The sequence below is a fragment of the Oxyura jamaicensis genome, chromosome 3, assembly GCF_011077185.1.
Source record: "Oxyura jamaicensis isolate SHBP4307 breed ruddy duck chromosome 3, BPBGC_Ojam_1.0, whole genome shotgun sequence".
In the NCBI taxonomy this organism is placed as follows: domain Eukaryota; kingdom Metazoa; phylum Chordata; class Aves; order Anseriformes; family Anatidae; genus Oxyura; species Oxyura jamaicensis.
In genome coordinates, this window is record NC_048895.1 from 80,414,338 (window position 1) to 80,440,363 (window position 26,026).

General features: G+C 40.4%; 1 protein-coding gene across 1 annotated transcript; it reads left to right on the forward strand.

Moving 5' to 3' along the window:
- Positions 1–615: 615 nt before the first annotated feature.
- Positions 616–25,865, forward strand: UBE2J1 (ubiquitin conjugating enzyme E2 J1). The gene is made up of 8 exons (XM_035320265.1): positions 616–752; positions 9,460–9,533; positions 10,642–10,773; positions 11,656–11,740; positions 12,565–12,670; positions 14,936–15,065; positions 18,982–19,113; positions 24,020–25,865. The coding sequence occupies exons 1-8, from the start codon at positions 722–724 to the stop codon at positions 24,287–24,289; spliced, it is 960 nt and encodes a 319-aa protein (XP_035176156.1). The 5' UTR covers positions 616–721; the 3' UTR covers positions 24,290–25,865.
- Positions 25,866–26,026: the final 161 nt, after the last annotated feature.

The window sequence follows — 26,026 nt, forward strand, 5'->3', positions numbered from 1 at the left end:
GGTCATTAACCTTTTGGATGAGGTGTCAGTGGGGCCTGTGAGGGCTGGAAGCAGCTTTTGAACCACTCTGCTCGTTAGGAGGTCCTTGGGCTCCTTGGAATCATAGTCAATAGGGCTGGAAAAGACCTCCAAGATCCTCTGGTCCAACCATCCCCCTACCACCACTGTCACCCACTGAACCATGTCCCTAAGCACCACGTCCACCCTTTCTTTGGACATCCTCAGGGGCAGTGATGCCACAGCCTCTCTGGGCAACCCCTTCCAATGCCTGACTGCTCTTTCTGAGAAGAAATGTCTCCTCATTTCCAACCTGAACCTCCTGTGGCTCAACTTGAGGCCATTCCCTCTAGCCCTGTCACTGGCTACCTCGCCCTGTGACTTCAGCTGCCCGAAGCCATGAAACAAGACGGATGCTCCCTGTGCCACCTCAGGGATGCGACCTCCTTCTCCCTTCCTTCCAGAAGAAAAACAAAACAAAACAAAACAAAACGCGGTATGGCCGCAGCCCGGGGGCGGGCAGCGAGGCCCCGGGGGCGGCGCCGCCGAGGCAGGTGCCTCCCTCCGAGCCCACGGCGGGGCCGCCGCCGCCGCTGCCACGTCAGGGGAGTTTCCCGGGGCGAGGCGGGCCGGGCCCGGCCTTCTTCTTCCTCCTCCTCCCGTCCCTCCTCCTCCTCCTCCTCGTCTGTCGTCCCCCGCTGCCGGAGCCGCGGCGCCCGCCGCCATGGAGGGCCGCTACAACCTCAAGAACCCCGGTAAGGCCGCGGAGCCGCCTCCAGGCCGCGGGCAGGGCCGGGGCGGCGCAGCGCGGATCGCCTGGCGGCCGAAGGGCTTGGGGGGAACCGGGGCTCGGCGCGGGTCGCTCCCCGCCGGCACCCGCCGCTGTTACCGGCTGGGGGAACCGGGGCCGTGCCGCAGCCGCCTCCTTTCCTCTCCTCTCCCCGGCTCGGCCCAGCAGCCCGGTGCCTTGGGGCCGGGCTCTGCCCTTGCTCCCCCGGCCCGCTGTTGGGCAGCAGGTGCTGCCAGCCCCGGGGATGGCGGCTTTGTCCCGGAGCCCTGCCGCCCCGGTGGGAGGCGGGGAGGGACTCAGCGCCGCGATGACTTGGGCTTGACCGGTGTAATTGGCACGCTTGTTGACACAACATTGCTCCTGGGCAATGATGGACCTGTTGCTAAATGGTGTCTTCTGCCCCCTCCTTCCTCCTCCTCACGCCCAGGTTGCGTAACTGAGCGGTAGGGAGCACGGGGCGAATGGTGCTGGCCTTACATTTACACAGTAACGCACCAGGAAGCACATTTCCCTCTTCCCTCCCATATGCTGGACGTGCTGGCAGTGTGAGGGGACAAGGCCACACAAACACCCTCACCAGTTGTGGTTTGCCACGTCACTGGGAACGGTGGCGATAACCTACGCGATGTGCCCGTGGGAGCTGGGTGAAGAGGGCAAATATTTGCGGGTTCATTGGGAAGTGTGTTTTTCCCCTCTGCTGTTACGAGCTCCTTTTGTTCTCAAGTGAAAATTCCCTTTGCTGAAATCAATTTTCACCACCTGCACAGCTCTACTGCAAACAAACCTCACGTGGGAAAGGCAAATGATTCGTCCAGTGGGTCGATACCGCTTCCCCAAGTCAAACGTGCTCCGTGGCATATGGACGGAGGTGGTCTACACAAAGTCTATGCAAAGTTTGTTTGATAACTAACTTCAACATATTGAATGAATATTGAAGTGTTATATTAAGAATATAGGAAAAAGGTATTCAATACCAAAAAGATTCAAAATAAGTCCTGTTTCTTCAACTGTTGTCACCCTTTAAAATGAGTTGACTTGGTTGTATATAGCCATTACCCTTTGTCTACCACTTCCTTTTGCTAACCAGGTAGATACACCTATGCAGTTATTAATACTTCTGTTTTATTTAATACTTCTCTCTGTCTTACAGATTTGTTATGGTTAAGTGTGCATTTTAATATCTATTTTTTACACTTGCCGTTCAACTGAAGGCTGAAGATAGAAATGTAGAATGCTCTAATCTTAAGGTGGCTTTAATTAATGTAAACATAGTGAAATAATAACAAATCCACCGTGTTTACCATTTCAAACAGTGGAAGAAAATAACTGCTCTGTACCTGCAGGAGAGGCTTTGCCTGTTGAAATCTCCTTCTGGACTTGAGCAAACTGATTCCAGATGGTGACTTCTGCCTGCTCAGTAGTTTTAAAGAGAGCAAACACTACCTACAACGTTTAGTATTTAGTATGGTAACAATTATAGTTTTTTTTTTGTTTGTTTTTTTAAATTGATTACAATTAGAGAAAAACATTTTAAATAGGAACAGTTTGTTAGAAGAAACTTGTGCTTTTCTTGATCTTCTAAAGCCAAATTCTGCTGTAAAGCTGTGACACGAGCTGAAGTTCTTCAGTGATGATATGTGGCTGCGTGGGCACCACTTCTGTGAGTAGGTGTGCTAGACTGGGTTCCTGAACAAATGTGCTTCCGGATAGACTGTGTAAAGAGCACCATTGCTGCACAGCTTTGTCCTGCTGCTGGCTGCTGCTTGTCTGTATATTCATCTCCATCCTTATCAGGGTTTCTCCAGTAGATGTTAGTTCATCCCAGCACATCTCAAAAACGGTGGCTCTCCACGAGGCAAATCGAGTTGTTCCCCACTTGCTGCCTCTCTGCCGAGCGTTGCGGGTGCTCTGGCACTTCTGCCTTACCCAGGGTCGTGTGGTGAGACCACTGAGAGTCTGGGTTTGGAGTGCTGGTGTGCAAAGCCACTGCTGCCTTCTCTTGGTCACCCTCTGTTAGGGCAAGGGGGTACAGAGATATCCCACCATTAATTCTTGGAAGAGTAAAAATTTCACACGCTGTTCTTCAGGGGCCTTTGTATTGCTTCAGTAAGGCAAAGCTTTTTAAGCTTTTGCTTCATATTTTTATTTCTATTCTTGGCACTTCTAAAAGCTATTTTCTCTCTTTAGGATTCCAGAATGGATTAGTCAATGTATATCAGCCTGCTACTGTGTGGCCGATAAACCTCTCCCGTCAGTATCAGAGCTCGGCCGACTGAAGCACAGGCTTCATCCTCTTCATGCTTCAGGAACGGCTCTGTTTCTGAAATTTACACGACAGCTACTTGGAATAAGTGCTTTTCTCAAACGCTGTGACCCTTAGGCTGCTGCCAGGCAGACACCAAATCTTGTAGTCGCGCTTTTGTAGCGATAGGATTCCCCCACCTCCTCTTTCAGGTGGGATGTTACCTGGTGTCTCAGCAGGTATTAGCATAGGCATGTATGAGGAATTAGGAACAGCTACTCGCTCAGAGCCTACAAAGAACAGAGATTTTTGTTGTTGTTGTGTGTTTTTATTTGTTTTTTAGCAGACTTCTTTGTCTAGAAGCTGCCTTCTAGGGCTGCTGAGGGTCTGGGGAGAGCAAATGGGGTGTATGTACGTCCTGTATTTGCCCAGGGTCAGTGCCTGTGCATCCTGGGCATGCAGGGAACATAATGTGCCTAGGTTGTGATCCTCTTAGCCATCATCTTTATTATGCTTGCTGCAGGGTAAATAAACACTTTTCCAATGAACTGTTCTTTTCTCTCCAGTCTATACCTTTGACAAGTAAGTATTCCTCGCCGCCAAGCGTGCATCAGTTCTTTGTTCATAACAACCAGTCAATAGGAAATAGCCAGTGGGTGCTGTGCTGCTAAGTGTCTTCTGTGAATGAAACAAAGATTGATTTTTAGAAAAATAGGTTTAATGGACATTAAAATTTGATTAAAGCTGAAGACGTTGTTTGATCTTAGTGTGTTCAACCAGCACCTTAAATTTGATAGATTTTATCCTGCTTTGTGTTAAGTTGACTGAACAGTTTTGAAATGTAGCTGCAGAAAAAGTGCTGTACCAGGGAGACAAGGAATAAAGGTCTGTCCTTCCTGAGGGTGAGAGCAAGGAGAGAATAGTTTAGTTAAAAGTACTCCTTTTTTTTCCTTCTAAATACTTTGTATGAGTGCGGGAGCCATGTGGGACTTGGGAAGGATGTATCTGAGAGCCTGAAGACGTAAAGCAGCCGGCTGGCTTCTTGGCAAATGGTGTTTCTTGGCAAGTGGTGCTTCCGTTTGTTATTGTAGCAAAAGTTAAAGCAGCCGTCAAACTGGGTTTTAAAATAAAAGCGATTTTGGAACCTGTGTCTCCTCCAGACAATTGTTACAGCCCTGCAATTGCACATTTCAGTCTTCTAATGCTTTTCTGTATTATCTCAAAAGATCAGCATAAGATGGGAACTTCTCTAACAGAGAACCTAGCAGAAGCAGCACATGATACAAGCAGACCTGTTGTCTCTGCTTTTATTTAGACAGAGGAGTGTGACTTCTGTAATACAGTATTAGAGAAACTGTTTTCCATAGATCAAGATGTTTGGAGTAATGTTGAAACTGTAGTAGACTTCAGTTAGAGATGACTGTAAAATGGTGATGCTGTTTGCTTGAGACCAGCTTTTTAATTTCTTCTTCATTTTGCCCATTCCTCCATCACTGCAGGATGGAGGTTTGGTAAGTGGTCACTGGTGCTATGGGAAGAGTTGTTAGCATTATGGGTTGCTTCTACTGTTGGCTTTCTAGAAGACTGAAAATCTGGAAATCCTTGTATGTAAATGAGCTTTGGTCTGATGCAAGCATGTGGTTTCTTTTCCTCCTGTTAAGTTTTCAGAGTGAAGATTTATGGTCTGCTGTCTCATCATAGACCGAGGCACTGGGAAATGCTTTGGAGAAATGCATTAAAGAAACAGAATATGTAGTATATTCATTCTCCTCATCAGTGGTGTAAGGACTTGGCCACCTGTTTTCCAGGAATTTGATTTTTGGATGATGTAAGAAAAGCTCACGTCCCCGTCACAAAGAAGTTCCACGTAACTTAGCGTTCAGGAAACTTTAAACGTGGTCTTGATTCAAGGCTAAGTGACTATACAAACTGCTATGCAAATTTTACGCGTGAAGTGACGTTTTTGTGAAGCGACATACAAAAATGTTTACAGGAGCTCAAAAACCTAGTTGAAGACAGATGTGAACTCAAGGGATAAGGAAAACAGGCAGAAAACATATAGGGACAAAGAATGTAGAGGTGGAGGACAAAAGCATTAGTAATGCGCAGCTCACTTTGAAGTCTGGTAACTTAGTTTTATTTCTAGAGTAGATGCTGTTTGGCACTATTCTGCAGAAGGATTATAATTTTTATTTCAGGGTACTTTGTCTCCTGTGCCTTTTTCCCCTTTTATTGTATTTTAATTCACTATGATCACGTATCATTCACATATTTTCAGTAGTCCAGGAAAATGGTATCTGTTAGGGAGCAGGTAGCACGCAGTTACCTGGTGACACTGTGCAGGTAGCTGGTGGGAACCTGTCGGCGTCTCCACATGGGTAGTTTTAATAAACCACTGTCTAGAGAGTACAAACACTAAAAACTATGATTCTCCTTATTAAACAGCTGTCATAGAAGTATTTCATAGCTATCCGGCCTGGAAAGCCGGATGGGAGAGTCAAGTATGACTCTTTGCTTTAAATGCTTTCTTGGTGCTTGTTTAGTGACCATACCACTTAGTGATCTTTTATTTTTTTAGCTTAAAATGTGAAAGCTCATTGAGTGTTGTTGTCTTACAAGAAATCCCGTGTGCTTAACAAACACACACAAATTTGGATCGTGCAATAAAAAATGAGCCAGGGTTAGTGTTTGTGTGGTGGAACTGCCAACTGACCTCACTGATATTTTTCCATTTAGCTGAAATTCAACTTGCCTTTAGCAACTCGGCTTCTCTTTTCCCTACAAATTCAGAATGACTGAACACAGAGGCTCAAAGGTGCCCCGGGGGCTAGGGGAGGCCACTCAGTAGGTGGCACTGCGGGCGTTGGGCTCTGAAGTCCCGCGGTGGTGGCTCTGGGACGTGGGGGGGGGGAAAGCAGCTGGTTTTAAAAGGACTTTCCCCAAAAGTCATCCATCTAAAATTCATTGAGCAGTTTTGATGAAATACGCTCTTTGATTCTGCTAGTGCTATTTTCTCGTATTATTTTCTCATACAATTTTTCTCATTGTAGGTTGTGGTGGTGTTAATAGACACAGGCAATGAAAATGGACTGCGTTTTGCTAACAGGTTAAGTGGGCTCTAGGTAGTTCTAAAACCCTTCGTCCTAGAGAAATTTTATAGTACTTTTACTAATAAAATTAATTGGAAAACTTGGATTTCATAAGTAAATTACGCCTTGCCTATCTTGTCTTGGTCAGCAGAGCCGCTAAAAACCAAAGATTGCATATCCTGTATTTCTCCTGAGTAAGCCTCTAAATCACATTAAAAATGGAAAAAGTATTTATAGCAGCCATAAGACAAAAACAAAACAGAAAGTAGGCAGCATTTCCTGAAGCAGTAAAAGATTGTTTTATTTCTCCTTTTCCAGATCAGATAAGTCAACCTGAAAGACTGAGATCCCTAGCTTTATGCCAGCTATTTTTGGTTCCTTACTTTATTTGTCCATGTACATTTTTTTCTTCCCCAAACAGAAGAACTGAAAATGGGTAGAATTAACTGGTTGCTATCCATTTGAGGAAGATACCGTCACATGCTAGCCTGATCACAAACACAGACTCATTTCACTGATGATCTGAGTGTTAGAGGCAGGTGGAACTGAATTACTTGGATCACATTTTCTGGACTTTCAGTGAGGAAAAGTGTTCTGAGTTTGTTATGTGAAAATTAATCTTTTTGCACTGTTATATGTTATTTGCATTACTATAACACAGTGATCTTGGTCAACTCAGTTGATTGCCCTACATAGTCTTCATTGATAATGTAAAAATGAGCTAAAATTCCACCTTACTAGATAGATGTGACTTCAAGACAGGTCCAGGAGAAGCCATTGTGGGGAAGAGAAGTTGAGGGATGGCTTAAACATCCCAGGAAGTGGGATTTGACCAGGAAACATCTTTTTGACAGAAATAAATCTGCAAGTCATCAAGTTGTACATGTGTGCATCACACAAATTTTGCTTGTTAACTGTTATCCCCCCCCCCCCCCCCCCCAAAAAAAAGCTAGTGATGGTTTTTGACTTGACAGTTTCCAATTTTTATTTTGAATGGGTCCAAAATGCTCTCATTTTTCAGAATTGCCACTGCCAAACTTTTACTTGGATGACTCAGTGTGATTTCAAGTGGGCTGAAATGCCGCGTTTTGCATCACAATTCTTTTTAATGAAGCTTGGATGAGTGTCATCTACTTGTTGCAGGCAGACTTTGGAAATTATTTTCATTTTTTCCATTGCAGTTTCCATTAGCCAGAGGAGGGGCTGTGTTTGTGAATACAGCAACTTGTATTCAACAAATTTGGTGGGTTTGAAAAACATGACATTCCATGTTTTCAGGATGAATCTTTGTTGATCAAGCCAGATCTGTGCAACTTGTGTTGACATTTCTCAACCATGTGGAAATACACGTGCTGCTTCTTCGTAAGACTTGTTAGGTGGTTTAATATTGAAAGCTTCATATGAGCAAATTATCACTATGGTATACAGAAGCTAAATGATATATTTTGGAGTATTTCATGTTCAAAGAGTCAAGCAGTATTTCAGGTTATTTCCTATATATTTTACACAGGCTCATTAAAATAGAGTATCTGTATCCTGGCTTAAGTTTTCAAAACAAACAAACCAAACCATGCTTTAATCTGCTTATGGGTTTGAATTCTGCCTGTGGTTGCCCACCTGCCACGGGTGTTGAGCTCTGGGCTGGCTGCTCCTGGCATGATGGCTCCGAGGTGCTGATGTGCACAGCCGAAGGTCTTACACCCTTGCTTTGGGCTGGGTGCAAGCCTGGCTTTGCCAAGCTCCTTTATACACAGGTTTCAGTCTTCTCCTGTTTTTTCTTGATGGAATTTGCTATCACATCAGCTCAGCTGATGTCTTCTACTTTCTTGTTTTTAATTTGTGAAGGGAAGTATCCAGACAGACTCCTTCTGGTCCAAGCTGATTTTTTTCTTATTCCTCACTAATGAACTGGTAAACCTTAATGCAGATGAAAGAGACAATTTGTTCTTGGTGGATTCCAGCCACTGTTGCCTGTGGTGTGACCTTGTGGGTTCTGCAGGGCTTCATCGACACCTCCTGGAAGCAGTGGCGGAAGGAGCCTGGCTGGCAGCAGCCAATTCCCACGTAGTCTGTTTGCTTTTTGGGCTGTAAGAAGCAAAGTTTTCAAACTTTGTGTTGTTGTTTATAGCTGTCAGGTAGTGCAAATAAATAAAAGGACTTCTCACAGTAAATTGAAATTCAAATTCCTATGTGGGAAGGTGAGAGTACCTTCACTCACAGCATCAGGAAAATGAGTAAATCCATAGGGCTGGCTTTGTAAATCAGAGTTATGGTTTGCTTGCAGTGTTACCAAAAGCTGTGGTTAAAAGGGAGTTTGGGCAGTATTTCTCCTTTGTATTTAGGTAACCATACAAGTGAGAGGGACATCTATGGTTTGAATTGAACACGGGTGATGGAGTAAGGGTTCCTGTTCCCTTCTTAACGAGTTAATAGGTATTTTCACTTTTTATTTTCAGCAAGTAGAGGACAGTAAGGATGTTCTACCTAACTTCATTCATGAGGTGGCATCCTTCAGTTTCTTGTCTGTGATTGGTGTGTTTAGTCTGCTTTTCAATTTGGCTGAGTTTATTAGGAGTTAATGCACGATGCCCATGAGAGCACCTGGCTGGACAGGTGATGAGGCAAAACTTACTGAAGATAAAGGAAAAAGGTGATGCAGAAAATACAGGTGATGCTGCCGGTTCTGAAGTGGAAGGTTGAAGAGGATAACTGAAGACTACCCTAAATTTAGGACAGAAAAATACCTTTGTGTCCTACCTCAGTAGTAGGTTCAAATTACAAAGACTTGGGTCAGTTTTTTCTAGCTGGGCATATGCGTTTTCAAATGCAGTATAAAACCACATCTCCTTGTGCTACTGATGTGATGGTTTTTCTCAAATGTTACTGTCACCTTTTATGGATTAATTAAGGGACGAGTCATGTAATAGTCACGAGAGGTGTCAGGAAAAAGCTTGTTGCGATAAAATCTTAGGTTTGGTGGTCGTGTACGTCTTGTATTTAAATACTGAAACTCCGTCAATGACATTTGTTTTTCCTTCAATCTTTGGTGCAGTTAATAATACAATGCTGCTTTAGTCACAGTGTTAAGGGTTTCTTTTGAGAAACTTGGAGACCATGCAGCATATTTTTCATAACTCTGTACTACATGACTCATTTAAAAGATTTGTTCAGTGTGAGTAATCGATATTGTGTCTTGGATTACTAACTCCAGTGAAGAAGCTGCGGTGAGTTGAAAAAAGCTTAGCTGAAAGGAGCTCTTCAAGAAATGTTTACACATTTTTGTGTGCAGTATGCATTAATTTTGTTCTGTATTTTCATGTTCTGTGCTTTCTCTTTTTCAGCTGTCAAACGTTTGATGAAGGAGGCTGCAGAACTGAAGGATCCTACAGATCATTATCATGCACAGCCTTTGGAGGTTGGTTTCTCCATATGTTTACAGGAGCTTGTAATGAGGCAGTGTAGTATCCACTATAAGTTCTCTGTATGCATATGTATTTAAAACTTGACATTTGGATACATGCTTAGAGCTGGTAGTATGTTTCTAGGTGCTATAAGGTGTATGTTGTTATTGACTAGCTTTTGTTATTATGGACTAGTTTTGGCCTGTAACTTGTTTTCCACTTTCTGAGGTGAAACTTAAGGTCTAGTTCATGCTATGGTAATTTAAATGAAAGTCTTATTTTGGGGGTTAGAACAGTGACTTACTGGGAAGAGAACAGTGACAGATGATGGGAAATGCTGGAGATGTTGATGGTTCCCTTCCATTCTTGAAAAAGTTACAGCTATGTGGGCAGTCACAGCCATGTGATACCAATGTTCAGCGTAGGTTATGAGATCTCATTCACCAGCAGCAAGCTTCGTTGGACTCGTGGCAACAGTAAGAATTGTTGTTTGCAATAATTCAGGGAGTTGCAGGCATCCAGAGATCTGATGCACAAAACCAAACACAGAACCCCCAAGAAATAATACTTAAGGAGAAGGTGTTTACGTGTCCAATGAAAGTGTTCCAAACTCTACCTGTTGCAGTAAGGCAAGGTACCTGTTTCAAAAGTCTTTGTGGAGAAACAAACAAGGATGGAAGTTCCCTGGAACTAAAGTTGCCTTGGGCACAGAAGGGACCTTGACAGGAGAGGCTCTTAATGTTCTTACTTGGAGTGGGCCTCTTCTCAGTTCTGTAGAAACTATTATTCAATGGGACAAAGACCAAGGTTTCCTTTATTTGTCTCGGAATATTCCATCTGTCAGGGAATAAAACTCTTGTCATAATTGGTGCAAGTAGTATGGAGACCTTGAATGATGATTTTGAATTTCTCAACAAAGCCCTTTTGTAAGAAAACTAAGAGGAAGCTACACCATTTATCCTTTTAGGCAAAATCTTGGTATACTCTTGGTTGTCTTCCTCTCCATTTGATTTTGTCTTCTTACAACTTGCTGTTTCTTTAGCCTGTCCTTGTTGCAAGAAAGTGGTGATTAGATGTCTACTTCTTTGACACATTTCTTTTTCTTTGCTGTGGGCATTTTAGGATAATCTCTTTGAATGGCACTTTACCGTTAGAGGCCCTCCAGATTCAGACTTCGATGGAGGAATTTATCACGGGCGAATAGTACTACCACCTGAATATCCCATGAAACCACCAAGCATTATTTTGCTGACGGTAAGAAAGTTTACCAGTTTTTCTTTTTTACATAATTGATTTTACCTTAGGTATCAGAGAGAGAGATTCCTGTACTTAAGGAAACATTATTTTTGTGAGAAAGGTGACATAGTACAGTTAATGCTGTCAGTTTAATACCAGAAGTCTTTCAAGGTGTTCAAGAAATTAATATCAGAAGTCTTTCAAGCCTTTAGTGTTCTGTCATTATATGAAACTTGGCACCTACTCTACCCCAAGACTAATACTAATCGCTGATGTGGATGTTGAAACTTTCTGTTGCCTCCTTGGGCCCTCTTGGTCTCTCTTGGCACGTGTAAGGCAGACCTATGGTATGGGTAAAGGGCCGTAGTTCTGTCTGGTTTCACAGACCTATAGCTTTGCAGGCTCTCCACGTGTGTGAGTAACAGGCAAGCCATTGTGTTGAATTGGGACGTATGAGGTATCAGTTAAGGGTCTATTCATGCGTGAATAGAGGCAAATGGCAAACCTCGTTGTTCAGAAAGCCAAATGCCATTTTTGTGAGGTTGGCAGCGATACAATTCACAGAATCACAGAATAGTCTAGGTTGGAAGAGACCTCCAAGATCACCGAGTCCAACCTCTGACCTAACACTAACAAGTCCTCCACTAAACCATATCCCTAAGCTCTACATCTAAACGTCTTTTAAAGACCTCCAGGGATGGTGACTCAACCACTTCCCTGGGCAGCCTATTCCAGTGCCTAACAACCCGTTCAGGAAAGAAGTTCTTCCTAATATCCAAGTTTCGTCAAGTCAATTGTCAAGTATTGTTTGCATATAGACTTATCTGATGATCGTTTTTATAACTTGTACTAAAATAAAATTCAAGCACATTTCATTATGTCCTTATTCTTCCTTTAAAGGCCAATGGCAGGTTTGAAGTGGGGAAGAAAATATGTTTAAGCATCTCAGGGCATCATCCTGAAACATGGCAGCCTTCATGGAGTAGTAAGTAACAAATTAGTTGGAAAACGTTACCGTACTGAGCAACTAGATCTTTAAACTGAAAAATAAAACTACAGCACTACTTCACCGATAGTTCATGCATCAAGAAAACTAGTTCTTAGTAATGTAAAGCAGAACTCCTCCTGTGTGCTTCCCTGAATTGTAAGAAACCTTGGAATTAGTGTACTTCTGGTCTTTACTGAGGAGTGAGCAGAAATAACACTTTGATGCTTTTGCATGTGTTAATTGATTTATTTGCATTGATTTATTTAACAAAGCCCAACTGAATTACAAGCTAATGATTCTATTGTCAGGGTATTTTTTAATTATTATGGTATTAGAAGAAAAAATGGAAGTAACATTGACCCTGCAGATATTAAGGAGAACTGAAGATTATTACCCCTGCTTTGAATAAGAATATAGGATGCAATTTCTATTGCTGGTGCTCCACCACGTGCATGCTTAGATTAATATCTGCCTTACCATTTTTCTTTGCAGCCCACATTTGAAGTTTTGAACTCTAATCTTTATATAGCATTTTTGTAGCAACTTAGCTTTCCTTCTCTATGTAGGCTGATGAGAGAACTAGACCTTAACTTTCATTTGTAATTTGAAGTTCAAGAAAAGAGTTCTGTGTAAAACCAACTAAAAAGCCAACAGCTTGTATGCTGTATTTCATACAGCTCACCTGAATGAAATCGAGACTGCTTTTTTGGACAAAGTGAAGTTTTGTGGGCAGAACTGCAACTTTTTCTTACTGAATGTAGAGTAAGATGAATAACGATTGTTTCTGCAACCTTATTTATATCTCTGTTTACCAATTTTAGTAAGAACAGCTTTACTAGCCATTATTGGATTTATGCCAACCAAAGGTGAAGGTGCAATAGGATCTCTAGATTATACACCAGAAGAAAGAAGAGCTCTTGCAAAGAAGTAAGCACTAATTTTGTTACTGTGGGTACATAAATATGTATTCTCCTTTACAGTAAGGCATTGAGTAAATAGAAGTCACTTCAAGACTGTTCTTTCACGTTCATTTTAAATTAAAAGAAAAAAAAAGCTTTCTGCCTTGTATCTGTATTCTTTTCTTGAATATTGTGCAAGCTCAGAACTTACAGTCAAATTAAACACTTTGAAAGAGCTGTGTTCCTGCCAACATTGTGTGGTCAAATTAGAGGTTCATCTCTAATACATTCTTCAGAGAGATAATTACCACCGTATCATAATATTAATTGTGCTGCGGAGGGAAAATAAATGTGATGGAGGTGATAGTTAGTGTGAGTGATGGAGAAAACAAACATAATAATGAGGCCTCGTTTCCCTGAAGTACGTAATGAAACAGCAACAACAGAAAATTCTGAAGTAACAGCTTCTGAATAATTTTAGAAAATTAATCACAAATCTAATTTTAAGTTATAATGAAATGATTAGCTTGGTGGGCCAGGGAAGAGCAGCAGATGTTGTCTTATCTTGTCTATAGCAAGGCTTTTGGTGCTATCTTCCTCAATATCCTCATAGAGAAATATCATGAAGCACAGCCTAGGTAAGTGTGCAGTGAGGTGGATTGAGAACTGACTGATCTGCGTGGCTCAAAGGACCATGATCGGGTGTATAAAGTCCAGCTGGAGGCCAGTCACTGCTGGTGTACCCAGGTGTTGATACTGGGACTCGTGCTATTCACCATCGTTAATGACCTGTATGATGGGTCAGAGTACACCCTCGGCAAGTCTGCAGACAGTACAAAACTGGGAGGAGCCTCTGATATTGCAGAGGGTTGTGCTGCCATCCAGAGGGACCTGGACAGGCTAGAGGAATGAGCTGAGGGGAATCTCATGAAGTTCAATAAAGAGAATTGTAAAGTCCTGCTCCTGGGGAGGGATAACCCCATGTGCTGGTACAAGCTCCGGGCCAACTGATGAGAAAAGCAGCCTGGCAGGAAAAGAGTTGCAGGTCACGGTGGACACCAAGTTGACCATGAGATATCAAAGTGCCTTTGCGGCAAAGAAGGCCAGCAGCCTTCTGAGTTGAATTAGGAAGAGCATTGCCAGCAGGGTGAGGGAGGTGATTCTTTCTCTTTACTCTGTGCTGGTGAGGCTCATCTGGAGTGCTGGGTCCAGGCTGGGGCTGTGTTCAGGTCAGGATACAAGATGGGTACAGAATTACTGGACTGGGTCCAGTGTCAGGCTGGGAAGATGACTGAGGGGCCGGAACATGTTTCATACGAAGAGAGACAGAGAGCTGAAAATCTTCAGCTTGGAGAAGAAAAGGCTCAGAGGGATGTTAGCAATGTGCAGAAATATCTGAAGAGAGGGTATAAAGAAGACATAAGCCAGGCTCTATTCAGTGGTGCCCAAGGAGAGTGTAAGAAGCAGTGGGTAGAAATAGAGTACCATGAAATTCAATTTGAATGCAAGAAAACACTTTTTTTGTTGTAAGGGTGGTCAGACACTGGCACAGGTTGTCCAGAGAGGTTGTGGAGTCCTTAACAAACTTAGAGGTATGCAAAACATGACTGGAAGTGGACTTGGGCAGACAGTTTTACTTGACCTTGTTTCTAGCAAGGAAGCTGAACTTGCTGGACATGCAGGCAGATGCATGCTTATTCTGCCTATGCTCTGAGCTAATCAGAAGCTGCAGCATGGCACTGTGTCAAAGCTAATAAATCCTGCTGTAGGGTTTATAAACCTGTAGGGTTTATTGGGTTGGTCCAGGCAGTATAATAACAAGTGTATTTCTGGTCAGCATGAAGAGCTGCCTTCAGTATGCCCTATAGACAAATCTGTGTGCAAGAATAAAGCTTCTAGCAGAAGCTGAAACTCCTGGACTTGAGGTGCAAACTCCTGAGTATTATTTAGTATTTCTAATAATAGTTAACTTTTTATAATACACACTTTAATTTGCTTTGTATCTAAAATAAGTTTTAACATAGTTAAAATTTATTAACAAAGTACTAGGTAGTTGTAATATGTAGGTAAGCTAATATTTTCCTAAATGATGGAGGGAATATGTATTTGTGATATAGACTATTCTTAATACAATTTTTCAAGGTAATGCATTTTTGGGGGGGAAAGGTACTTTTAAGCTACTGGTCTTGGAACTACTAATCTTTCTGTGGATTGTTTTGCAAGTAGTTTGCTTAAGCAAGCACAGAAGAACATTGAGAACATCTCATTCTGAGCTATGTCATTCTGTGGCCAGGTCACAAGACTTCTGTTGTGAAATGTGTGGCACATCTATGAAGACAGCCCTCTTACCACTAACATCAGGAAGTGGGTCAAGCCAGGCGGACAAGGAGGCTAAAGAACTTGCCAGACAAATTAGCTTCAAGGTGTAGTAACTGTTTAAACTTTTTTTTCTCTGCTGTACAAAATATGAAAAAAAATGTGGAGGAAAAATTTGTAAATTGAGGGAAATACGTTATTTTATAAACCTTCACAAATCACTGTGTGGAAACCGTTTTTTTTTAGGACAGACTGGAAGAGAAAAATGAGAGTAGATTTCTGTGAATGTGACAGTGAATAAACTGTGCATCTCAAGCAAAGATTGACTATTTATAATTTCAGAGGTGACCACTATGATAAGAACTGTATATATTGGTTTTAGTTCCATGTTTTTAGTCACTAATAGCATGATTAAATTCTCCAAACTTAGTTTTATTATAAATATGTTAGGAAAGTTTGGGCAAAGCTAACCTATTTTTTTTCCTTTGTGATTTTTTTTTTTTTTATTTTGGCTTATGAAAGGAATAAAATATATTCCTACTGAAAAATGGTTGCAAATTCTTTTGAACTACTCCGCAGATGAAGATACTGAAAGTTGAACTCTGGTATGAAAGTGACTCTTACCCAAAAATGTGTTCTCTAGCTTGTGTTTCAGTAAAAGTAAGGTTTGTTTAGCCAAATAGGTGCCTTAGAAAATCGCATGTCTTGCATGCACAGTGCTTTTTTTTCAATGGGGTTTCCACTAAACTCATCCTTCTTCCACTAAGGAAGGGTGCTGTGCATGAAGGCAGGGATCTCCAGTGAAATATAATATAGCAATGTGGCATTGGTGCAGAAGGCATCCTTGCTCAGGGCGGGAGTGTATGTCCCTTTTATTACCAATGTTTTTCTACCAATGTTTTTCTAACACTGTTCCAAAGACTGTGGTTTTTGTGTTCCCTGAGAACGAAGATTGCCTGCTACTAAGCATCACTGCCAATTTTGCAGGATCTGTGTATTCCTTTGTGATCTCACATCTACACATGTTGATGTGGTTAAGTCTGTGTGTACTACTGCTTATGATAAAAACACTTCAAAATATTTTTACAAGGATGAGGAACTACAGACACAGAGTTTTCAAGCTGAGCTACCCAGAGAAACTATTGGGACTTAACTGCTCTTGGCTTCCTTACAATATATAAGGGTTAAAAAGTGTAGGATTGGTTTTTGCTTAAGCACTGCTAATCTTTATCCCAGAAATATTAGAAATATCTAAGTATAATTTATTTTTTAAGAAAACTCAACTTCTGTTTCATGCCCTTTTCATTTTTAACATTAAAAACTTAAGGGCATCAGTCTCTAAAGAATATTAATGCATTCCATGTATCCACGTGTTTAACTCCAGAGAAAGCATTCGATGAGAGAACAATGAACAAAAATTCAGGTTTCTGCAACCTTTTTTCATTCTTTCATACTGTTTTGTTTTAATACAAGACAAATTATTCCTCTTCAGTGGGTCCTCTTTCCCTTGTTTTTTTTAAGCTTCCTACCTTCTCTGCTTTGCTTGGCTTTGTGATGTTTTGTGATGTTTAACATTTATGTGATGTTAGACTGAGATACACAACTTAGGAATTTGTAGCAAAATATTAGTATGAATAAGTACCAAGGAATACAAAAGTTTTCAGTAATTTGGACATGTTCTTTACCAATTTATGGGGTAAGATTTTCACATCAAGTTGCCAATTGGATGTATAATTGGGTGAACTTCTTTACTAGCAACATCTTGGCACTGTCTGCGTTATCCTCATCCTTACAGAAGAGGTTCCCTAACTTACTTAGATGATCTTGGGATTATAAGAACTTCTTTCATACCAGCCTTAAGCAAAATTACAACTTTTTTTTTTAAATGCTTGTGATTGGTATTGGACAAGGAATGTGAAATTCAGGAGGGGGGGGAGGAAAGGCATTTCCTAATTAGCTTTCCTGCTTTTTTGAGCTTCCACATTTGTTTCTCTGTTTCAATAGAGAATTACAATTTTTATCAGAATTACATGGACTTGCAAAATGTTTTGTGAATTTCTTGTACATTTTAGATGCTATATACCGTATTTCTGTAAAACAATATGGTATATCTACGTGGTGCCATCACAAGGCTTACTCTGTTGTAGAATTTATTCTCCATCCACCATAACTATTATGTTTAAATAAGTAGATCTTTCCTTGAGGTCTGTGTTCTCCCTAGCTTTCCCAGAAGCAGAGGTAAGAGGCTCCAGCAGAGGCTGGAGAAAAGAGAGACTAGTTTGGAAAAAAAAATCAATTTAGGAAACTTTGGAGTATCTTTTTAAAATTTGTTTATTTGAAATATATATATATATATTATTTCAAATATATATATATTTGAACTTTAGTATTCTTTTATTTAGCATACTAGACTTAATCCCTTCATAAACTGAAATAAATCAAATGCACACTGCAGTGTACACGCTTTACAAAGATTAACAGAAAAGATTAGATTAATTCTTCTTGGAAAAAGCAGACGTACTAAAAAGGGTGGTCACAAGTTTGAGGAAAGGAAGTACCAACTGGACGTAGGAAAAGAAGATTCACCATGTGGGTTGTCAAATGCTGGAGCACACGGCCTGGAGTTGCTGTGATACCTCCAGCTTTGGAGATGCTCCAAACTTGAGTGGGCTTCACCCTACTTTGAGGAAGGACTTGGACCAGGTGATGTCCAGAGATCCCTTCCAGCCTAAATCATTCCATGATTCTGTGTTGATAAAAATTGTAATTCTCTATTGAAACAGAGAAACAAATGTGCTTTAAATCTTTAAATCATCTTCAGATCATTTCAGTGACATAGTATTTCAGGAAAATCAGAAATTATATATCAAGAAACAGGGAATTTAATCCCCTCTCTCCCCCCCCCCCCACATAGTAAAGTGGAAGGATATTATCCTGTGATCTTATTAGCTTGTTATCTATGTAATTGGTTTGCTTCTAGTACACTGTTTGTATTTCTTAGTAGCATTACTTGCATCTGTATTTGAAGACAGGTACTAGTGGAATTGTAATTTTTGCAAAAAAAAATCCAGTTAACAAGATCTGGGAGGTGTAATGCTACTCCTGAGAGAGAGAGAGACTAGCTTGCTGATAAAAACTGATCTGGTCCTGCACCTCCTTCTCCCCTTTTTTAAATTCGATTTGGATATGTATATGTTGTTAAGTGTTTTAATTCAGGACTATGATGTGATGTCTTTCTCCATTCCGAAGGGATTATTGCAAGCATGTATATTGTTCTAGCAAGAGTGTTATTAATGATCCTCTGTGTCGCTATAGATCTATTAACGCCTCAAGTTTCCAAAAGCATGAGGCCTAAACGCTGGGAATCGGTGCTTATTAGACATTTTTGAAATCATATAATACAGTATTATTAAGACTTGTATTTTTACTTTAGCTCTTGTGTTGAAATTTAAATATTGAAAGCTGAGTTATGGCTGCCTGACACAGAATCAGGCCACGCACATGCACCCATTTTGACTCTGAGGCAATTTTGGTATTAGAACCACTATAGATGCACTAACATAGCACACACCTGAGTCTAATTATCCCTGCTGAGAAACAGGCTATATTTGTCCACATGTGACAGCATTAGTCAGCCCTTACTTAAGGATCATGAGAAACAGAAGTTTTAATAAGGTTGTTATTTCTGGCATAATTTTGTCCTAGATCTTCTGAATATGTTTTTAGCTCCATTCATTTGTGTTTTTTTTTAATGTTATACGCATTATTATGTACAAATAGAACAACAACTGCAAAATGGAACTGGGATATTGTCTAAACTGCTGTTTGTTCATCTGTAGTCTTTTTTTTCTTAGGAGTTAGATTTTCTTAAATCTGATGATGAACTGAAATGCAGTTGACTTACTTGATCAAGTAAATCTTATCTTCAGCATGCCCTAGAATGGACATTCCAAGAAGATCCAAGTCTGTTTGGAGTAATTTTGATCTTGCCTCTGAAGTGTATTTATGTACTATTCCTTGTAGGCAGAAGTCAATTCATCGAGGAAGTCAGATGCTGAACCTTCAAACTCATCGGGATTGAACCGTTCTGCCACTTCACCGGAGCCCCAGCAGGATGGTGCAGCTCGAGCATTCCAGGATCCAAACAGCGCAATGGTACAGTCTGTGTTTGAGCTTTATCAGTGCAAATATGTGCACAGTCTGAACCCGAAATCTGTTCTGTTAAGCTGATGGGAGGCTTCACTGCAACAATGTAGTCCATATGTTTCTTGAAAAATTTCTGCATCTCTATAAAAACTTTAGCAAATAGCATGCTGCTTTTGAAAGCAGAGATCTTTTGTTTTCACTTTCTTCTTTTAAAAAACAAACATCAAGTAACTTTCTTTTATCCATTCATATTCCCAGTAGATCCTTTAATGTATGGGGTAACACTCATTAAAGTGTTATGGTGTCTTAGGTACTACTTACACTCTGAATAATAGATCACAGATGTTCTCCAACAGAACTCTTAGCTAGAGGCAAAAACTGCTGCAATGATAATTTGTAGCCTTTAAATATTAAGAATATCTTCCTGCTTTTATGGTCTAAGTAAATTTGACTAAAATATTCTTACTGTTTGAAGTAAATGATATGAGATTCAAGTCTTAATACCACTAGGTGTAGGGTTTACATAATAGATTTGGAAGTGACCGAGGCCTGGTAGTGGGCCAAGGCAGCTGCTGTTACGACTGTGGCAAATGCAATCTAAATTCACTGATAAATTGCAGACAAATCCCAGCTAAGCTGTGTTTTTTAGAGGATGGGGCTGCAGATTGGTTAAAAAAACTAAAACACGTCAAATAACGTCAGACCATCTGTTGCATGTTTGCAACATATTTTCAAGCTATGTAGAAATATAAACATGCTAATAGCATATGTTTTTTTTTCCACAAGAAGGATTTTTCCAGATTGTTCAGGATTTAATAAACCATTTTGTTTTATTCTTCCCAATACAAATCCTGGCTAATATAATAGAACTAGCCAAAATACCTAAGCATCAGTAGCATTTTCTTGAGGGAGGGGGAGAAAAAGAGAGACTTCAGAAAAGGTTGATTTTGATTACTCCCATTTCTGAGAACACTTCTATTGAATTACGCTTGCCTAATAAACGATGATGAACTTAATTTACAGCAGAACAGTCCCATGTGAAATGAAAGCTTTAAACGTCATAGTAATGTATTTAAAATGTTTGCGTCACAGACAGGAAACGATGAGAAAGTGGATTACTGCTTTAAGGGATCAGAACATCACTGTTTCATAAGCATTACTTGAGTTTAAAGAAATACCTGTTTCTGTGAGTTGCCACCTTTTGGATACTAGGAATTTTCTGGAGCCATTATTCATGCTAAAGTGTACAGAAATCTTGACATAGTACGCACGGGCCAGAGGCCTTGATCCGCTAATATGCGTGGAAGTGTCCATGCAAATCTCAGGTTCTTTCTACTCAGCTGGGCTTCTTGCATGTATAACATATAGTTTTCTTTTAAGTTGGTGGCTCTTGTGGAGAGGCCTATTTCTGCCTTATTAAGTTGGAAGTTGCAGATGGGGGCAACATCAAAACTATTTTTTTCTCTTTTTGGATAAAATGTTTACCACTTACTGCACAAATGCATGTTTAATTAAAAGCTACTGGAGAAAAGCTGCTGTTGTGAACTTGAAATTTATGCACTTAGATAATAAAAGGAGCAGAGGCAGACCCAGTGCTAAATCCTTGAATTATCTTGGGTAATTCTTTTTGAAATAGATGATGATATACGCGTAACTCTGAAGTCATGGGGCCTTACATCCTGATACACAATGTGGAGGGGAAAAAAATTGCAGTAATCAAGCAGGAAGAATGGAGTATTGCCTGTGTTGTGTTATCTTTCTTCTGATCTTGGGACACTTAAAACAAATAGATGCTAAGGAAAGGGTCTAACTGTATGTAAAGAGTTGAAAATCAGCAGGCTAGGTTTTACACTAGGAAAATAATTTCCTACAGGCTGCTTCATGGGTGAGTTTGTTCTTTTCTGCAATTTTCTGTTGTGTGATTTTTACCTTTAAGCTACTTGAACGGACAGAGGGTTTTGCAATGAAGTAATAGCAAGGCTTTTGTGAGCACAGTGATGCTTTTTCTGGAGTAGGTTTAGCTGAATTCTTGTGTGCAAGAGTATTCTGAAGTGGTGTAGCTCTCTGGCACGGGCACTGCTTTGTCTGCTCCCTCTCTTCTGCGCAGGACTCTTGTTGCTGGAGAAATCTTTTCTTCTGACGGGATGAGAAATTCTATTTTGAACTTACTTCCCCTTCTGTCAGCTATCACTGTCAGGAATACAGCTTAGTAATGAACCACCAAGACTTAAAATATTTCACAGATAATCATGACTTTCAGGTTTTGAAACTTAACTTGACATAGTACTTTTGTTTTAGCAATGGCAGTTATTTATATTAACAGCAACGCTAGCATATCTCTTCTGTGTATGTGTTATTTTGCTATACCAATAGCCAGTATTTTGATGCCACACTTAAAATTACTACCTTGTCCTCTTTGGCCTGCTCTCAAGCTGTAAATGAAGTACCTTCCCAGTGTAATATCAAGTGTATGTTTCCTGAGTTCCTGTCATTTAAAGAGCAGATGGAGGGATAGAAGGGATCTCTCCAGTGCAACACGTGGTGATGAAGATGGCTTTTCACCTAGTACTGTGTACTTGTGAGGAGTGTGAAGCCAATGCAGGACGGTCTGACAAAATGCCTCTGACTAGGCTACTCCAGAAAACGTGCATACTTTTTTTTTTTTAATTTGCGGTCGTTGGTGTCTGCTCAGGGCAAAGTAATGGTAGAGTTCCCCCATTTGAGTTTTCAGACTGCTGGAAGTTGACGTGATGGAAGTAAGAATTTTCATTAAGAAAACAGGGTTCTACCACATCTGACAAAAGAACGATTTTGAGTTAAGGTATAGTAGCTAGTCAGCTCGGACTCAGCTACAGATTGTCACCTGCCATCCCAGTGACTGCCTGAATGTCAGTGTCCATGCTCTCATTGCGGTCTGTGGGACTGCTCAGTGGAGGCCGGAGAGTGGTGCAGCTCATTCAGCAGCGGAAGCTGAGACCTAACCTGAGAGAGGGATATCCCAGACCCTGTGAGGTCATGCTAAGAAATAAAACCTGGGAAAGTGGATGGATGAAAATCTAAGTTGTGTCATTACAAAAGTGTTGAGGTTCTGCTTCCCAAGACGTGGTTGAACATTGCTTGCTGATGGGAAGCAGAGAATGATCGTCTTCTCCTTTTGCTTCTCTGTGGCCTTTGCTTTTTTTCTTTTCCTTTAATTAAACCGCTCCTTATCTCAACCCACAAGCTTTTCTTTTTTTTTTTCCTTTTTTTTTTTGTGTGTGTTGTGTTTTCTCCCCCTTTCCTTCTGAGGAATGAGAGGGGGAGAGCAGTGTGGTGGAGCTGAGCTGCCGGTCGGTTATTAAACCACCACAGCTGCTTGTGATGTTCTTGGCTGTCTCTGCTGATAAAGCCCCAGGTGGAAATGAATCCATTTAAAAAATACTTTCTCTTTGAAGCAACACAGGCTGCTTGCTTGCTTGAGAAACCTTTGTAAACAGGCAAGCTGTCAAATGTGGCAAGTAATTACATTGGTACGTTATTGCTGATAATAAACAGTGGGATAATAAACTAGAGATGAGTAGCATGAAAAGGAAGGTCTCTTCCCTGGGCTAGTTAAATCACTCACCAGGTGACAGTTTGAACATTTCCCCCCCCACACACACATGTACAGAATATGTGGCCAAAGAGTCATGGGGCTTAGTATGGCTTACTGTCTTGTGCATCGTCAAACATGATACTCAGCTGAGGACATTCCCTCTCTGGCCCATGTGGGAAGGATATCTTCTGTGGTTATGGCAGCTCACATGCCAAAGCAGTGCTTAAGGTTATGGATACTGTGTCATTAAAAGAGCTTTTGCTCGGAAGCAAACATAAAACGTCCTGAATTCCCTTTTTACCTGCTGTAATAATAACCTTTTTATGTTAGGGGGGAAGGCTAGCTTTGCGAATCGTTGCAGATTGGATTACAAGGAAGTACCTGCAATCCGCTTTGAGAAGCGGAAAAAAAAGACTTTATATGTATATAAAAGTCATGTCAGCTGCCTTTCTGTTTCAAGAATTAAACATTTTGACAGAGTTCAATTTTAATTTCCACCAGCTGTGCTGTGTCACTGTTTTAATACTTTGATGTTGCAAGCTTGAGCCTTTCAGCACCAGAAGCAGGATCGGGCCAGTGGGATACCAGAACCCGTGGCTTCAACCTTACAACCAGAAAGATGATTCTGCTTTAGGATGATAACTCTCCTGAGCTGGGTAACAGCTGCTGTCACTTACTTTGTCACTGCCTATGGTGGCAGCCCAACCTGTGACCAGCAGAGGGCAATGGGTGTGTGCGTGCATAGGTACAGAGCTCTGTGGCTGGTGCAGGGGGATCTGTTGGGCATTTTGTGCTCAGGGCTTTTGATTTGTGTATTGTTTTCCCGGTGGTGGTGAGGGTGATAAGAGCAGAACCCAGCTGTCTGCAGGAAGCAGTGCTTAACTACAGTCCTCTGGACTTTTCTCCTTCTTATATTGACTTCCCCAACTTGTTTTCTCTTCAGCGTAGGTGACATTACAAATCTTCAGAGACTTTATGGTCTGGAGGATTACTGAAGATTTGTTGAACTGCAAGGAGTTAAGCAAGTTCTAGACAAAGATATTTGACGTATCTGGATTTGAAACTATTCTAGAATTCAAATACTGTTTGACAGGCTTTCTTCAGACTTCTCATGTCCTTAGAACTGCTAATTAGGAACTTGAAACAGACTTCTTCTCAAGGCTGTTACACACATCAATTTTGTCCTTACACCAACAGTAGTAGTTATAGCTACTAGTGGTGTTCTTAATAGACTTTCAAGTATTAAGAATTATCTGGAGAGTACATTTTAGTTCTAATGATTTTATTCATTGCCAATTTTATGTGCTGTCTTGCCTCAACTCTTTGCGTTTCTTTTTTCAGTCTGAACCTCAAAACAGCAGTGCATCATCCAGTCAAGAGCGTACTCCGTCGGTGTCCACTAATACGTCTCTGAGCCCTCGGCAGCGCCGTGCCCAGCAGCAGAGTCAGAGACGGGCTCCGTCTTCGACCGACTTCAATCGGGTGCAGCAGCCAAGAGTCAACGCCAACCATACTGGATCAACTGTTCTGATCGTCCTTCTGACCTTTGCGCTGGCAGCTCTTATATTTCGAAGAATATGTTTGGCTAATGAGTACATATTTGAGTTATAGGGTTGTTTCTCTCATAAGACCCGTGACTCGAAGGCTTCATTGAACATTCTGTATTGGGTTTGACATAAGAACTGTTTACAGAAATTACTTTTGTATTTACACGTAAGTCCTTATGAATGTTAATGTACCTACAGATACATTACTTGTAAGAAAAGAAAAGCCTCTTTAACTACAGCAAGTGTTAATTCAGTGCCCACTGTATTCTTGGAGAAACAGTGTGGTGGAATAGTAAGGTTAAGGCATGTGTGAGGGGAGTCAGTTTCAGTAATTTATTAACTAGAAAAAGTTTAAAAAGTGGTTGATTCACTTTTTTTTTTTAATAGAACATAAATGCAGTTAATGACCCAATCTAAGTTAGTATAATATCTAACCTTGGAGACAGAATTAAGAAATGAAACACTACGATGTGTTTGGGCCCCAGTGAGCTCTTAATTTAGAGGGGATACAGTTTTGTAACCACGTTTGTTTACCGTGACACATTTCTACTTGGGTGGGAACACATGAATTGGATGAGATTCTGGTTTGCATGTGTAAAGGGGGAAAGGAGTAGGGAAGGCAAGAAGGGGCCAGAAAACTATTTGCATTATTTTGATTTTTTTTTTTTTTGGAAATAAGATTGGATAATCTTATTTGCAAGATTTGAATGTCCTCTTCTAATACTCTCAAATGTATATCTTGTTGTTTTTTTTTTTTAAATTGAAGATTATATAAACATGTCTATTCTTGCAATAGTTATAAATATGTAATATAATTATTTACCCAGAGCTTTTGTCCTTTAATGATACCAGAAATATACATAAGGCATTAAACTGAATGTTTCATATGTGGTTTTATTTCTTAGAGAAAGTTTAAACATTATTATACTTAAACTCTCATATATGTGAACTTACTTAAGAGAAATATTTATTAAAACCTTGGTAGTAATAAACTGTTTCAAGGCAATCTTTGGTTATATTTCAACCAACACAAGGGTTTTATTTGTTTTTGTTTCAGTAGTTTGTAACCTGAAATCAGTATTGGACCCAGAGGCTTTCTGTATTATTGGTTTATTAAAAATAAGTAACGGTTAAGATATTCATGAATGCTGTGAAATCATATTTGGGCAGTAGACTGAAAATTGTTAAGGTTTTAAGAGGGTTTGTTTGTGGAATCTTAATATTGCAGTGAAGTAGAAGGAAGCAATCAGTGGAATAATTTTCCACCTGTGTTCTGATTTTAATGCACTCTAGAATGTTTATTTAAAAGACAGTGGAATTTCGCTGATCTGTTGTTGTTGTAAATAACACTGAGTTACGCTAGACTTTCATTGTGATTCTAAGCAAGTATTTATTAAGTTACCTACACCTCTCTTAAATTTTGTTAAATATAGTGTGTATTAGTGTTTTGAAACATAAAAGTAGCTATAACAACTTCTAAAATAAGTGAAGCCCATTCTGTGTTTAAGAGCAGTTATTGAAATCTAAAACTAAAAGACAACAACTTTTTTTTTGCATTTGTGAATTGTTGATAGTCCTGTTTGTGGAACAAAGATTTAAAAAAAAGAAAGACTTTATTAAACAGTTCACATTCCACTGCAGAACAGCTTGGCATCCTGTATGTAAGAGAAGTGTTTGTATATTTATTTTGTTAGAAATGTTTTTTTTAAACAAAAACACAGGTCCCATAGCCTCTTAAAATAAAAGTACTGTATTTCCCTGTTGGTTGTTGTTTGAGTACCCGCTCCATTCAAGAATGGCA